At 39.2% G+C, this 15,151-nt stretch overlaps 1 protein-coding gene and 1 long non-coding RNA gene across 4 annotated transcripts; one reads left to right on the forward strand and one right to left on the reverse strand.

The window, feature by feature from the left end:
- The first annotated feature begins 1,314 nt into the window (after window positions 1-1,314).
- LOC104119715 (autophagy-related protein 18h-like) lies at window positions 1,315-14,792 on the forward strand. 3 transcript variants are annotated; one of them, XM_009631290.4, is made up of 9 exons: window positions 1,317-1,887; window positions 7,638-8,081; window positions 8,187-8,630; window positions 9,633-9,878; window positions 9,981-10,775; window positions 10,857-11,035; window positions 13,201-13,286; window positions 13,372-13,929; window positions 14,274-14,792. In XM_009631290.4, exons 1-9 carry the CDS (start codon window positions 1,684-1,686, stop codon window positions 14,276-14,278), a joined length of 2,961 nt encoding a protein of 986 aa, XP_009629585.1. In that variant the 5' UTR covers window positions 1,317-1,683; the 3' UTR covers window positions 14,279-14,792. The 3 variants fall into 3 exon arrangements, with proteins under 3 accessions (XP_018634388.1, XP_009629585.1, XP_009629586.1); XM_009631291.4 differs by lacking the exon at window positions 1,317-1,887 and adding an exon at window positions 7,436-7,495; XM_018778872.3 differs by lacking the exons at window positions 13,201-13,286; window positions 13,372-13,929; window positions 14,274-14,792 and having other exon boundaries at window positions 1,315-1,887; window positions 10,857-11,039.
- On the reverse strand, window positions 8,450-8,876 carry LOC138896390 (uncharacterized). Its single transcript, XR_011409439.1, has 2 exons — window positions 8,766-8,876; window positions 8,450-8,717 (listed from the first exon to the last, which is right to left on the reverse strand). It is a non-coding gene; the product is annotated as an uncharacterized lncRNA (long non-coding RNA).
- Window positions 14,793-15,151: the final 359 nt, after the last annotated feature.

The following is a 15,151-nucleotide window of genomic DNA, read 5'->3' on the forward strand; positions in this document are numbered from 1 at the left end:
ACAACGGAACATGAATATACATTGATAATGACGGTATTTTATATGTATAAACATGTTGACATTATGTTTGAATACCCCAAATAGTTCATGTAAAATAAGGCCTTATACTTGAGGATGCCATTTGAGATGAGAACATAATATTGATCTATTTGAAATTTAAAAATGCTCCAACTATTACCAAATAAAAAATAAAAAAAATACTCCAACTCCGAGTTACCTTCGTTGTATTGGTTACCAAAATATATCTCTAATGAAACAAATGTTAAATACTACTACGTGTTAGTTGTGTGCAACAATCGCATTAATAAATTAAAGCTGCATCCACTTTGCTATAAAAGTTGATTAGGTTTTGACTGATTCACTTCCACCGTTTAGTGTATTGACAAACTAGCATTGGCATTTCCTAAGTAATGAATTGTCATTCACTCTCTTTCCAAATATATTTACAGGTATATAAATACACTTCTATATGAAAAACTTCATTATTTGTAATCAACTGACTCATTGAGCATATTTGTTTAGTGTTAAATTTGATTACCTATTAAATATTATTTCCATGCATATGATACTTTCCCTTAAATAAAAGTTTTAATCATAATTATCATCTCACATTAATATGATACCACCATAATTCTCAATTTCACATTTAACACGACACATAATAAATAATTAATGAGTTATCTTTAAAATAAATTACAAATGGTAAAACTAAAATATTCAATAACCCTGTGATTTGACTCAAAGTAAGAATATAGTATATATATTATACTTTCTAAAACAAGTGCATAAAAATATTTGTTATTCGTTTTTTAATTAAATGTGGTCATTATGTGCTTGCTTAAGTAACATTCTAAGTATGAAGTATAAGCAATTGTACTCCATAATATGTGATTGCTTTTCACATTACTTTATATATCTATCTAATGATTGGAATTCTACTATAAGTAAGATTGAGACAAATTTAAATCTTAAGTACAGAATTTGCTGTACATCTTTGTTGTCATTCCTACTGATTCATAATCACATTTCTAAGTTAATTTTTTACTGTCAATTTCACTTTTATTCATTAGAATTACCAAAAATATCATATTAATGGAGAAAAAAACAGAAACATCGCGAACGAATTAAGTAGCAAATCAACACAGTTGGAGATTGTTACTTTCTATGATTAGCATATTTGTTCTACTATTTAATTGGAGTTTTTACCAAAAATTAGTGGGATGCAAGTGACACTTTCTAAAAAGTCGTTGGTCACTTGAAAAAATTAGAAAACATTTGGATTGGCTTACACCGCAGTTAACAATGAAGAGAGAGAGAGAGAACAGAAATAGTAGAAGTAGAAATAGATAGAGAAAATACAAGACAAAAAGGAAAGAGAGAGGAGAGAGAAAGAGAGGAAAGGGAACCGTGTGATAGTCAAACCCAATACACCAACAACATCAACGCCAAAAAGTTCTCGCCGGTGTTATCTCCTCAGGTTTTCCGGTGAACTGTTCCTGATATTCATGCTTTATCTGATCATCAAATTACGTCAGCGCTCGGCGGCAGCGGCGGCGGTGGACGGTGGCGGCGGAGTAAGCGGTGGAGGACTGAAAGAAGTTGAAGTGGTTGATTCTTCTTTCCGGTGGTTACTTGCTGGTTACCGGTGAGAGATTCTAAAAATTTCGTATTTGATTATATATTATGAAGAAAAGCCAAAACAGCAGCAGCAGCAATAGCAACAGTAATAATAATAAGAACAAGGTGAAGAATGGGACAAATACCAATGGATTTATCCCCAATTCTCTCAAGTTCATCTCATCTTGCATCAAAACGGTGTCGACTAATGTCCGCTCCGCCGGTGCCTCCGTCACCGTTTCCGTCTCCGATGATCACCGCAAAGACCAGGTCCCTTTCGGTTTCCTTCATTCCATTTTATGCTTTTGAGTGTTGATCATTTCATTCTTATAGTTGATTTATGCTAGTCAGTTGATTTTGATAAGGCTAGTCAGTTGATTTTGGCGAGTTAAGATGAGGATTCAAGTTATAGATTTGTTAGAAGGTTGAAAAGACTTATTCCAAATTATTATTCTCACTTTGTATTGTGTGTTATTATCTACTCATTAGGTATTTGGATATAGCATTGTGTGTAGCGGAATTGGCTCGGAAACTACATTTGGTATTGAAATTGAGATCGTTTACTCTGAGAGTTCAACTGAATAATTTTGAACAATGCTATGTAGATAGAAATGTGGATGTTTATGACAAAAAGAAGAAATATTTGATGTCTAAAAAAATCGAACTCTAGAACCAAGGTTATGTGGCATCACGGCCAAAAGGACTGGAGCTTGAAATGGATGTGGTACTGCATACTGCTCCTACTCTTTTAATTTTGTTTGCTCGAAGAGTGTGTTACATTACTACGGAAAGTGAGATTAAATGATTGTGAGTGCATTTTAACTGTGCAACATGATTAGATGTTTAGGTTCCTACTTCCTAGCCTTTATTTGGACTTGATTTGTGCTATGCTAAGTTGGCAGGGAGATAATTCACCCCATAGTGTTCTTTTTTTTTGATGAAGTAATTCACCCCAAAGTGTTTATACATTTCAGTTGTTTTTAGGGTCAAACCATAATCGTTTTATTAATTCTTTGGGTAGGCTAGACAGTTCCCTATTCTTTTGATTATGTAGAAGATCTATTAGGCACATTGTATTTCAATTTAAGTTTCTTCTTTTCATCTTCTGAGCAGTGTTTAAAAAAGCGCTCGCTCGCTTCATCGCTTTAAGCGAGAAGCGAGGCGAAGCGTGAAAGGCAGCGCTTCAGCTTGCTGAAGCGACTCGGGTCAGTAAAAGCGACCGCTTCTCTGTAAAAAGCGAGAAGCGGGGAAAGCGAAGCGAAGCGAAGAGAAGAAGCGTCCGCTTCTCTGTATTAAAATACCCAACCCTATTTTTTTTTTTTATAAGGTAAATTGTATTAATCAAAAGGGAGAGAATTTACATCAGAACATGATTCTCTACAAAAGACGCCCAATCTTCTATACAAGTAGGGGCCAAGTGAGTGCACCAAAAAGCGATCAAAGATAAAAGGCTATTTTTAAGATGTGAAAAAGGAGACTGAATCTCCTCAAAAGCTCTCCTATTTCTCTCCCCCCATACTACCCACATGAGAGCTAACGGAGCGAATTTCCACGCCTTTTGCTTTCTTCTTCTACGGAAACCGCCCCAGCTATATAACATTTCTTTTACAGTGCTTGGCATCACCCATTGAACACCAAAGAGATTCAGGATTGCCCTCCACAAAGCCGAGGACACAGGGCAATGCAACATAAGGTGATCAACTTCTTCTCCTGAGCTTTTATACATGTAGCACCAATTAACAAGTGTAATTCCCCTCTTTCGGAGATTTTCAGCAGTCAAAATCACTCCCCTTGCCGCTAGCCATGCAAAAAAGCACACATTCGTGGGCGCCCTAGGAATCCAGATCGCGGAGTATGGAAAAGTGGTCTCCTCTCTCACCAGCATACTCTGGTAAAATGACTTTACGGTGAACAAACCATCGCCACGCAAGCCCCATCTCCAAGAGTCGCAGGATGGCTGGAGCATGTCTTGCCCGTATAGCAGTGCCAACAAAACTTGAAGCTCCGCAATCTCCCCATCTTGCATGTTCCTCCTGAATGAGAGGTCCCATACTACCCCCCTTCATGCTCCTTGCGAATCTGTTGGACCGTCAGTTCCTTCTGGTTTGAAACTCTGAAGACGTGGGGGAAGGAGACCTTCAGAGTATCCTCTCCACACCACCTATGATTCCAAAAGTTGATTCTCCTTCCATCCCCCACCCTGTAAGTGATGTTGCCACTGAATGCTTCCCAATTCTTCATGATACTCCTCTACATGCCACACCCGAAAGGTGTTGTGATCGCCTTGGTCCTCCAACCTCCTCCCGTTGAATCATACTTTTCTACTATGACCTCCCTCCATAGAGCATGCTCTTCTACCCCGAATCTCCACAGCCACTTTCCCATTAAAGCTCTGTTAAATACCCTAAGATCTTTCACTCCAAGTCCACCCCACTTCTTTGGGAAAGTGACTGTCTGCCAATTCACTAGATGAAACTTTCTAGTTCCATCCGCCGCATCCCATAGAAAGTTCCTTTGGAGTCGCTCTAGTTTTTCTGTGATGTTCACCGGTGCTTGCAACAGGGATAAGTAATAGGTTGGCATACTCGATATAGTGCTTTTGATAAGCACTTCCTTACCTTCTTTTGACAAATACCGTTTCTGCCACCTTGCTAATCTTTTTTCAACCCGCTCGATCACTGGATTCCAAACCGTAGTAACCTTATATGAAGCGCTCAAAGGGAGGCCCAGGTAAGTAGTGGGAAGGGAGCCCACCTTGCATCTGAGAACACCAGACAAGGCATCAAAATTAGTAACCTCACCTACCGAGAAAATCTCACACTTGCCGATGTTGATTTTGAGTCCTGATACTAACTGAAACCACTGCAGGACCTGCTTCAGGTAGGTCAACTGATCCATATCGGCATCACAGAAAACCAGTGTGTCATCCGCAAAAAGCAAATGTGAGACTCTTCGGGCACTGAGCACCCCAATCGGAGCTGAGAATCCTCTCAAGAAGCCTCCGCCAGCCGCACGATCCATCATTTTGCTCAGAGCATCCATCACTAGAATGAATAACATGGGGGATAGGGGGTCACCTTGCCTGAGACCCCTGGAGCTGTCAAAGAAACCACACGGGCTACCATTAACCAGGACAGAGAATCTGACTGAGGAAATGCAGAACTTTATCCATCCCCTCCATCTTTCCCCAAACCCCATCCGCATCATAATGAAGTCCATGAACTCCCAATTGACATGGTCGAAAGCCTTCTCAAGATCTAACTTGCATTGTAAGCCGGGTTCTCTATTTTTCCTTCTGGAGTCTACAAGTTCATTTGCCTCCAAGGCAGCATCCAGGATCTGCCTACCTTCCACAAACGCATTCTGGGAGGACGAAACAGTCATGTCAAGAACCTTCTTAAGTCTGTTGGAAAGCACTTTAGAAATAATATTGTAAATGCTCCCCACGAGACTAATAGGCCTGTAGTCTCTGATACAAGATGCGCCTTCTTTCTTAGGCACAATAGTAATAAAGGAAGCATTGATACTTCTCTCGAAAACACCATTCGCATGGAAGTATTCAATGGCTTCCATTAACTCTCCCTTGATGGTGTCCCAAAAGAGCTGAAAGAAAGCCAAGGAGAAACCATCAGGCCCGGGGGCCTTATCACCAGCACAAGACGACACAGCCTCGTGCACCTCCTTCTCCTCGAAAACCCTTTCAAGCCACTCGTTGTCTCCCTCCCCTATATGGTTGAACTCTATTCCCCCAAAGTCGGCCTCCAACTAACTTCTTCTTTATATAAGTTCTCATAAAACCCCACTATCGCCCCTTTTACTTCCTCATCTCCCTCAATCCTCGCCCCATCCACAACTAAGGACTCTATGAAGTTTGTCCTTCGATTTGCGACCGCCACCCTATGAAAAAACTTGGTATTCGAATCCCCCTCCTTTAGCCAGAGCGCCCTCGATTTTTGCCGCCAACTAGTCTCCTGAGCTATTGCTAACTCGACTATTTCCCTCTTAACCTCCCCCAATCTCTCTTTCTCAGATTCGTCTAACTACCCCGCCCCTTCCCCTCTTTCTAAATCCCCCAATTCATGCATAAGCTCTCTCATTTTAACCTCTACCCTCCCAAAAACCTCCTTATTCCACCTAATAATATCTCCCTTGAGCAATTTGAGTTTCTTCGAAAGCCGGTATGAAGGTGTCCCTGATACCCCATAGCTTGTCCACCATTCTTTCACCTTGTCCACCACCGAACAAAGGTTTTCATGTGTTGTCTATGCAACATTTTTTTACTTTTTTTTTAAAATTTCGCTTCACTTCAAAAAAGCGAGCGCTTCTCGATTTAAGCGAAATGGGGTTTGTCGCTTTTTCTCGCTTCACGCTCTTCACAACACTGCTTCTGAGATGAATTTTAATTGGAGAAACGTGGTCAATGAGAATTTATAGAGCCGAACCCAACTTGTTTGTGAATGAGGTGTAGTTGTTGTTGTATATTAAAAATCTGGTGCAACATGATTAGATGTTTGAGGACCGTCCCCATCTTTATGTTTATAGACTCGTCAGTAACTAAATCCCTTCTTGTAATGGTATTTCACTTATGACAGGTGCAATGCTTTTATTGTCCCGTTTCATCCCTGGGAAGGGAAAATGCTAAAGGAGAGGGGCCCTTTGGGGGGGGGGGGGGGTTTAATATAGGCATGATTCTCAGTTATAAACTTATAGCCTGTTACTTGGAATTGTCATCACCATCTAATAAAATGTGATGCAAATTCTTGATTTTTTGGATGCCAACGTGTTTACTAAATTCTCATTAGGGTAAAGGATACATAACCATCACCATGCGCCTCATGAGATTTCCCTAGGGATCATGTGTAGTTAAGCTGTTGCAACCTGGAGCTGTGGAATGCGAGGAATACAATTTTGGGCTCAAATTTCGAACTACTAATGGTATATAATTAATTTTCCATTGTATCAAAAGAAAACATTTGCATCTTTGTTGAGTTCCATCTTTTTACTCAATTTGGTTCTAGGATAAAAAAGTGGCCATTTACTTTATAAAAAGAGATAAAAAGGTGACACTACTTTGTTAGTCTAGGACATCTCGTCGCCATATAAGCTCTATGCTTCCTTTAGTGGGTTTGTTGTACGAGGGGAGTGTGGTAGGATGAACAGCAAAATTTTACTACTCGTATATTTACTTTTCTTGGGTGTAAAATCTCCAAGGTGCTATTAGTGTTCTAATTTTGTTGATTATGGAACTATGTAGCAGATTGTAATTTAATCCATAAGTATATAGGTACTATATAAAGATTTGTGTCGTGCTTTCGGCTTTTTAAGCTTGAAGTAGTTCATAGTCTTTTACTCTTATTTTTTCTGCATCTTTAAATTTAGACAACTGGCTGTGGGATCAAACAAGATCTCCTATGCAGCAGCTTCCTAGTCTCAGCTTCCATCTCTTCTTCGTAACGAAGACCACCATAGGAATCCCACATATAGGAGAGATAATGGGGGCGGGAAAATGTTACTTGTGCTATTTATCTTCAATTCTTGTCAGGTCTTATATAAGAAATCTTCAGTTCTTGTCAGCCAAGGAATCTAGGGATGGGGTTGATAACTTGATTAGTATTAATGTACTTCATTTCCCTTCGCTTATTGGCTTGCTCGAGAAAAGTTCATCTAAGTAATTTGGTCCTTGTTTCTCCTCTGACCTGCCCCCACCCTCATAAACTACTGCTCAACAGAAAAGAAGAAAATTGAAGAAAAAAATTAGATGAAGGGTAAACTTTGGTTCGTGGTTTACACTGCAGGGATTTGGAAAAGATTCGATGTTGATTGTTATATTTGTTAGCAAAGTGCTTTGGTTCTGGACATCTTTAGATACTCAAGTGAAGTAAGATATTCCGACTGTATTCTGATATGGAATATTGTAGTCTTTTCTGCTTCACCGCATCATAACTTTTCTAGGTTGTCGGTATAGGACGTACATATGATCTGACTGAATGTTAGTGGCTCGGTCTTTTCTGGCCAAACAGGTTTTATGGGCTTGCTTTGACAGACTAGAGCTTGGATTGTCTTCTTTCAAACGAGTGCTCCTTATTGGTTACTCTGATGGATTTCAAGTCCTGGATGTTGAAGATGCTTCAAATGTTTGTGAACTAGTTTCGAGGCGTGATGATCCAGTAACTTTTCTACAGATGCAACCCATCCCTGCAAAATCTGATGGTCGTGAAGGATATAAGAAATCGCATCCCTTGCTCTTGGTTGTGGCATGTGATGATAGTGCAGATTCCGCTTCAGTTCAAACTGGCAGGGATGGTTTCATTGAGCCTCAGGGAGGAAGCATTATACACTCACCTACAGCTGTACGTTTTTACTCTTTAAGGTCCCACAGCTATGTTCATGTTTTGCGATTCCGCTCTACTGTGTATATGGTTAGATGCAGTCCGAAGGTAGTGGCTGTTGGTCTTGCAGCACAGGTAAACACCTTGTAATATTTATACTGATGGTTTATGCCTTTATCCATAAATCTGAGAATTACACTGAAGATTTTGTGCTCCCTTGTATGTTTGATGTGTTGGCAGATCTATTGTTTTGATGCTCTTACCTTAGAGAACAAGTTTAGCGTGCTCACATATCCTGTGCCTCAGTTGGGTGGCCAAGGTGTGACGGGGGTCAACATTGGCTACGGTCCCATGGCTGTAGGACCGAGATGGTTAGCATATGCTTCAAATAATCCGCTGTTGTCAAACACAGGCCGCTTGAGTCCCCAAAGTCTTAGTCCTTCTCCAGGTGTTAGCCCTTCTACATCACCTGGTAACGGAAATCTGGTAGCTAGGTATGCCATGGAATCAAGCAAACATCTAGCTGCTGGATTGATTAATCTTGGGGACATGGGATACAAAACTTTGTCAAAATACTGTCATGAGCTTCTTCCTGACGGGAGTAATTCACCAGTGTCAACAAGTGCTAGCTGGAAAGTTGGGAGGGTTCCAGCACATTCACCTGAAACAGATGCCGCGGGCATGGTATATTCTACTTAAAGCTTGTTTGTATTATCAAGATGCTTATGAAAATTAACTTAATTGAGAAGTTCTGTTGAAAATGAAACCAAGCTTCATAAGGAAAGGGAAGGAAGGGGTTCATGTTTCAAGTTTGTTGACTGTTATACAGCTATTTTTCGCTGTTCTGCTGATTTTGACATTTTTGATGGCCATATCTCCAAAAGATTAAATTGTGTACAGGATATCTGCTATTCGTGCATGCTTACAGCTCGTCGAATCTTTTCATTTGCTGGTTTTATCTCACACTTTATGATTTCATTTGTTGCTGGTGCATCAGATATTCCTAGTTCAGCGTGATGCCAGGCATAAATATTCAGTGATTTATCTTCATCCTTAGTTTGGCGCTATAGTTGAGCTCTTGAACCTGTTGGATCCTCTCTGTAATCGGCAATTAAATCGAATGAAGCGTAATAAGTGCAATATTATTCCTACTTTATTCCCTCCTAACCCCAGAGCTTTGGTTCAATGGTAAAAGTTGTATGCGAGATATGTGGTAAGTACACGTCACAAGGTTGAAACCTAACTGGTGAATAAAGTCTGTAAGTGGAGAAGGGTAGGGGGCTGGTCCATCATATAGCAAGTTTCTAAGCTGGAAACAACATTTTTCTCGTTTATTAAGCAAATTATTACTGTCATAAAACAAGTTAAATGTTAAATTTACTTTTTCGACTATCCAAAATTAAGCTCTATTATCCTAAGTAGCATACTACAACCCGATATCAGAGGACAACTAGAGCAAAACAATATATTACTCCCTCCCTCTCTCTCTCTCTCTCTCTGTCTGTCTCTCTCTCTCTTAAATGAGAGTAGTTTGTTTTCCAGATGTTCCATACTAAGCATTAACCAACTGTTTATAGCTCCTAATTTGATGATTGTGCTACATGCAATTTTGACAGAGAGTAACTGTGGCAGAGCAGTTATAGTGATGATGAGAACTGAATTTTCCTGCCAACTTTTCTGCTGCAGGTTGTTATTAAAGATTTTGTTTCTAGAGCAGTTATTTCACAATTCAGAGCGCATTCCAGTCCTATATCTGCTCTGTGTTTTGACCCTAGTGGCACTCTTCTTGTTACTGCCTCTACACGTGGGAATAATATAAACATATTTCGCATTGTACCTTCTTGCTCACCAAATGGAGCAGGCAGCCAAAGCAACGATTGGAAAGCTTCACATGTCCACCTCTACAAGCTTCATCGGGGTGTAACTCCAGCTGTGCGTATCTGTTTGCAGTGTTTTTCTTTGATATTCAATATTGATTTCAGTCTTTATAATGATTCTGATTATACAATTCTCTTAAAATCTGAATTTGAATAGGTGATACAAGACATTTGTTTTAGTCACTACAGTCAGTGGGTAGCTATTATTTCTTCCAGGGGAACTTGCCATCTTTTTGTCCTATCCCCGTTTGGTGGTGAGACTGGTCTTCAACTGCAAAATTCTCATGTTGATGGACCCATACTTCTACCTATTCTTTCGGGACCATGGTGGTCTACATCATCTTTCATGGTCAATCAGCAGTCTTTTGCGCCAGCTCCAGCACCTATCATGCTCTCTGTGGTCAACAGGATAAAGAATGTGAATTCAGGTTGGCTAAATACAGTGAGCAATGCCGCATCTTCTGCAGCCGGAAAGGTTTCTGTGCCTTCTGGTGTTCTTGCTGCTGTTTTTCATAGTTCTGTACGCCGGGAACAACCTGCTCCGCAAAACTTCAATCCGTTGGAGCATCTTTTGGCTTATACTCCATCTGGTCACTTAATTCAATATGAGTTGATGCCCTCATTTGGTGGAGAACAGGGTGACTCTTATCTGAGAACCGGGACTGCTTCAGTAGTTCAAATGCAAGAGGATGACGCTGGGGTGAAAGTTGACTCCATTCAGTGGTGGGATGTTTGTCGAAGAGCTGATTGGCCTGAAAGGGAGGAATGTATTCATGGCATTACTATAGGTGGCCGTGAAGTAACAGACATTGTCATGGGAGATTCTCTTTCTGAAGATGATGATACAGGTGAAAAGGATTCTGCTAAACTATGTGACCGGTCCCATTGGTACCTTTCCAATGCTGAGGTGCAGTTGAAGTCTGGGAGGATACCTGTTTGGCAAAAGTCCAAGGTTATCATCTCTTGCGGAAATTGTGTCTGGTTCCTCTATACTTTTGAATATATGTACTGATATTATTTGTATCTGTTCTAGATATACTTCTGTACCATGAGTCTTTCTGGATATGAAGAGCAGGATCTCTCTGGAAGTTTTTCTGCTGGGGAGATTGAGATTGAGAAGATTCCTGTCAATGAGGTCGAAATAAGGCGTAAAGATCTACTGCCTGTGTTTGACCATTTCCACAGAATTCCATCAAAATGGTCTGATGATAGGTAATGCAATAGCTATTATGGATCCTTTGCTCATTTTGTAGCACTGAGACTTTTATGTTCGTAAAGGTTGAATTGATCCAGACCAAATGAGATAGGGTGTTGGAAAATTGGGTTTTACTTTGCATTATCTGCATGATGCAGAGTTGAGGCCTACTGCTTTAGGACTGAGTAAATGTTGTTTTCAGTTTTCGATGGCATTGTATGTGTTCTTTAACGTTGATAAATTGGTCTTGAAACTTCTTTTTTGGGTGATAATTGTTGTGTCTTACTAGCTTGTGCGCAACTTTTCTATTCCACCGAGTTCCTGCTCCCACCAGCACAAGTATCGGGTAACTCTTCCCACCAATGCTTAGACATATTGGAAGAAATTATTTAGTGTTCTTTGTCCTTGTGGGATTTGAACCCTGATCTCCAAGGTTTGCCCCCACTAGGCCATACTGCAGCTCTTGAAACTAGTTTTAATGTTGATATTTCGCAGTCTCTTCAGCTTGGGTCTTTGGCAAGTAGACGTCCGTAATAATTATCCATTGCAGTTATGTTTTAGTATCCAGTGAACTCAGACCCAACAAAACCTGAGCAGAGAAAGTGATTTACTGGATCACTAGTTCAACAATTAGGTGGCATAATGTTTTTCTACCTTAGCAGAGGAGAATGACTTTGAGGAATTCTGCCTTGACTGAAGAGTTCTGTCTAGAAATGTGTATGAGATTGATCTTTTCTATATCCTTTCAGGTTCAGCCTTAATGGTGGTCATTTGGTCATTGTACTTATCTGTGGTTGTGAATGTGTCCCTATCATTATTAGTTCTGATTGGTTTTGTTTATAACTTGAGTTGCTGGACGCAAGAAGTTAAAAATAGGTGGAATAGGCGGATAACTTTTCGAAGCACCTTTGTAGGCATGCAGTGAAGCTGGTTTAAATTCTGTTCATCGTCCGATATGTCACCGATTGTATAGATATTGAAGTGATTTAAGTGAATGTACAGAAGTCGATGATTTGTATGGAGATAAGCCGTCGTGTCTCTTGCATTATACAGCTTTCGTTTGCTTTTAGTCCTCACTTTTGGTTTGGATAATTTCCATTTCATACCAAATAGGGTTCTGGTTGCCCGTGGTTTCTTTTGTGATTAGTTAAATCATGGAAGCTTTATGCGGCTGTTTAATACTTCTCATGTTTGTGTAATACTGCCCCGTGTATTAAGAAAATGGAAGTTACAAATCGCTCTATCTGTGGTCTCGGAGAAATGTGAACCCCTTTTTTCAACTCTCATCTCAAAAATTGTGTCTAGACCTTTAAAAAAATTTGAAGTTAAAAAAGTCAGTGTTATTGGCAAAGATTGATGAGTTACTGCCGAATGGCTGTTCAATGTCATCCAGAAAATGCTCCAGTCTATTCTTGCTCATAGGGGTCAACTGGTTCATATTGTTAGAGCAAGTTCTGCATTCTGCATTTTGTCATTGTCTCCTGATTCTCAGTATAACCTTTTGCATGCAATTGCAGTACACTGACGATTTACAGTGAAAGATCGGAAGAGAAGAACTTTATATGTTTCATTGTTTCTGACATGTGTAACATACTATAACTGATCCTAGTTAGTTACACGTAGATCGTTAATATGGGTCTCTACTTCAGTGTTGCTGAACATTTGTTTGTGGCTTGCGTAAATCCTAAAACTAGATGCAATGATAGGTTTTCCGCTTTCTCTTGCTTAAACGATACGTCAGTGCAGGCACCAATATACTGAGGCATGCTACTCAGCACCCATGGACTCTGTTTTGTAGAGACGTTACTAAACGATAAGTATAGTAGATATATTAATTGTTAAGGAAATCATTATAGATGAATATGTTATTTGAAAAAAAAATATAGTGTCTTATAATTTGTCTTTGAATTAGACACTTAGAAAAATTACATCTTCTGTATATGAATCACAAATTATGATTTAGGAACTTGATTGACATGGTTTTACTTCATGTATTTGGCTTCATCATTAGGTTTTCAGTTCATTTGTTCATATAGTTGTGATATGTTTTTTGGTCATTTTCTTGTAGCTCTCTCTCTCTCTCTCTCTCTCTTTCTCTCTCTCTCTTAATAGTTGGTATATCTTACCATTATACAGTGTTATGCAGTCAAAATAATGTTGAGTCTTTTCTTCCATTATTCAGCTCTGCCATGGGTAAAGAAAAGTCTGGAGACACCACATCTGGTATTGCCAGGGCAGACTCGCTCTCTGAGAAAAGCTTTCCTTCTGGTAAGACTGTTCGACTTTTTTTAAGCATTAATAGTTGTTTTATGGTTGAATTTTTCTCTGCTTTGTCTAAGATATATGCTTTCAGGGTCTTCACAAGTTCCTGGTTTACATGAAGTTGGCGTGGGTCCAATTTCTTATCCATGTATTGAACTATCTTTGGAAGAAAATGATGGGTTGAGAAGCTCTAGTTATTCTGTAGCCCCACAAGTGAGTAACAAAGTGCAGGCTGGTCTAGAATCATCCCCAAATATCTTGTGCTCCGTTGAGGAAAGCTATGTTTTAAACAGTCCGTCTCCTCCCAAAATTGAATCCTTCTCTACCCGAGGAATAAGTGCAAGAGAGGTTCAGTCTTCAAACAGTGTTGTTACTAGTGAAGCTTCAAACTCAAGTTCCAATCGTTCCGACATGAGTATGAACATTATTGACGAACAAACTGTTCATGAATATATATGTGACCCTGTAGATTTTGGGCAATTTTTTCAAGAAGGCTACTGTAAGGCTTCAACTAACAATGAATTAAATGAGGTAAATGAACTGGTTGCTGATATGGATAGCAGTAGTAGTCCTTGCGACAAAGAGAAACCTGATGATGATGGGGAAAGCGATGATATGCTGGGAGGTGTGTTTGACTTCTCTGAAGAAGGTGAGTGAGATTAAGAGGGTTTTATCTTGTGGAGTTGCTTATTTCTTTGTCCCTCCATCCTTTTTCTTTGTTACTTAACATAATTTTTCATGAACCTGTGAATCTTTTTCATGCAATACCATTTAGCGTTTAGGCCAAAAAAATGTTTTATAGATTTAATCTATCACAATAGGACAGATAGAAACTTAAAAGATCTAGTACAATAGAGCAGATAGACCTTAGGTAGTCCCCTATCAGGGCTTTCTCTATTTCTTTGACAGTATCGAGCATCTTCTGAACTTTTAGTTGCAAAGGTCATTATTGTTTTCTTCTGTATGTAATGCAGTTACCTTTGGTTGTTGCAGGTTGATGCCCGACTCTGATCCCAGCGTCGTACCAGTCTACTCTTATTTCAATAACATTTAGTAATGCTGGTACCTGGTAGTAGGGATTGGCAAATCAATGGAACGCTTCGTATAAGCCATTGATATAGAGCTGAACATTTCGGAAGAAATCTACTGACTGATATGTGAAATTAGTTCTTTCCTTTTGCCGGAGTGAAGATGCCTGATTCTCATGTCCAATTCTCCTGTATATGTTGTATAGTAAAATTCATGAAGCAAATGATTGGTGTGGACATGTCTTTGTCTATGCTGTGTAAAACTATGTTCCTTTTTTTTTTACATGAAAAAAAAAAAAAAGAAAACAAAAAATCAAAAAGAAGAAAATCGCCATTTATTGTACAGTTGTTTTCTGTTTCATTGACTGGGTTTGATTGGAATACTAGACTTTGTTGTTTGATGTTTATTTTGTATCAGGGATATTTTGGCAAAGTTGACAGATGTATAAGCATGATGATGAATGATAGGGAATCAGTTGCTTGATGTCGAATGGGTCGAAGTTGCTTATTATTGACAGAAAAAAGTATGTTTAGACAGTTATTCTTTGTCAATCTTAGTGCATATTGGCATTATAGCATTTGGTAGTTACACAATGCTGTTGGGTAATTGTATGATAAAGTATAACTGTTACTTCAACTCCATTTTCAGCTAATGCCATTGCATTAACTAAAATATCGCACCCGAATTCCAATTTGTCCATGTAATGTATGATAAGTTTCAGTGGTTTGATTGGCTAAATTACAACTTGACTTCTCAGATAGTTAAGAAAAAAACTAGTATTTGATAGTGGTTTGAAATTATCGTCAACCTCTTGACTTTGTTGTTGGATCACAATATCACAA

Source organism: Nicotiana tomentosiformis, chromosome 1 (assembly GCF_000390325.3).
Source record: "Nicotiana tomentosiformis chromosome 1, ASM39032v3, whole genome shotgun sequence".
Lineage (NCBI taxonomy): Eukaryota > Viridiplantae > Streptophyta > Magnoliopsida > Solanales > Solanaceae > Nicotiana > Nicotiana tomentosiformis.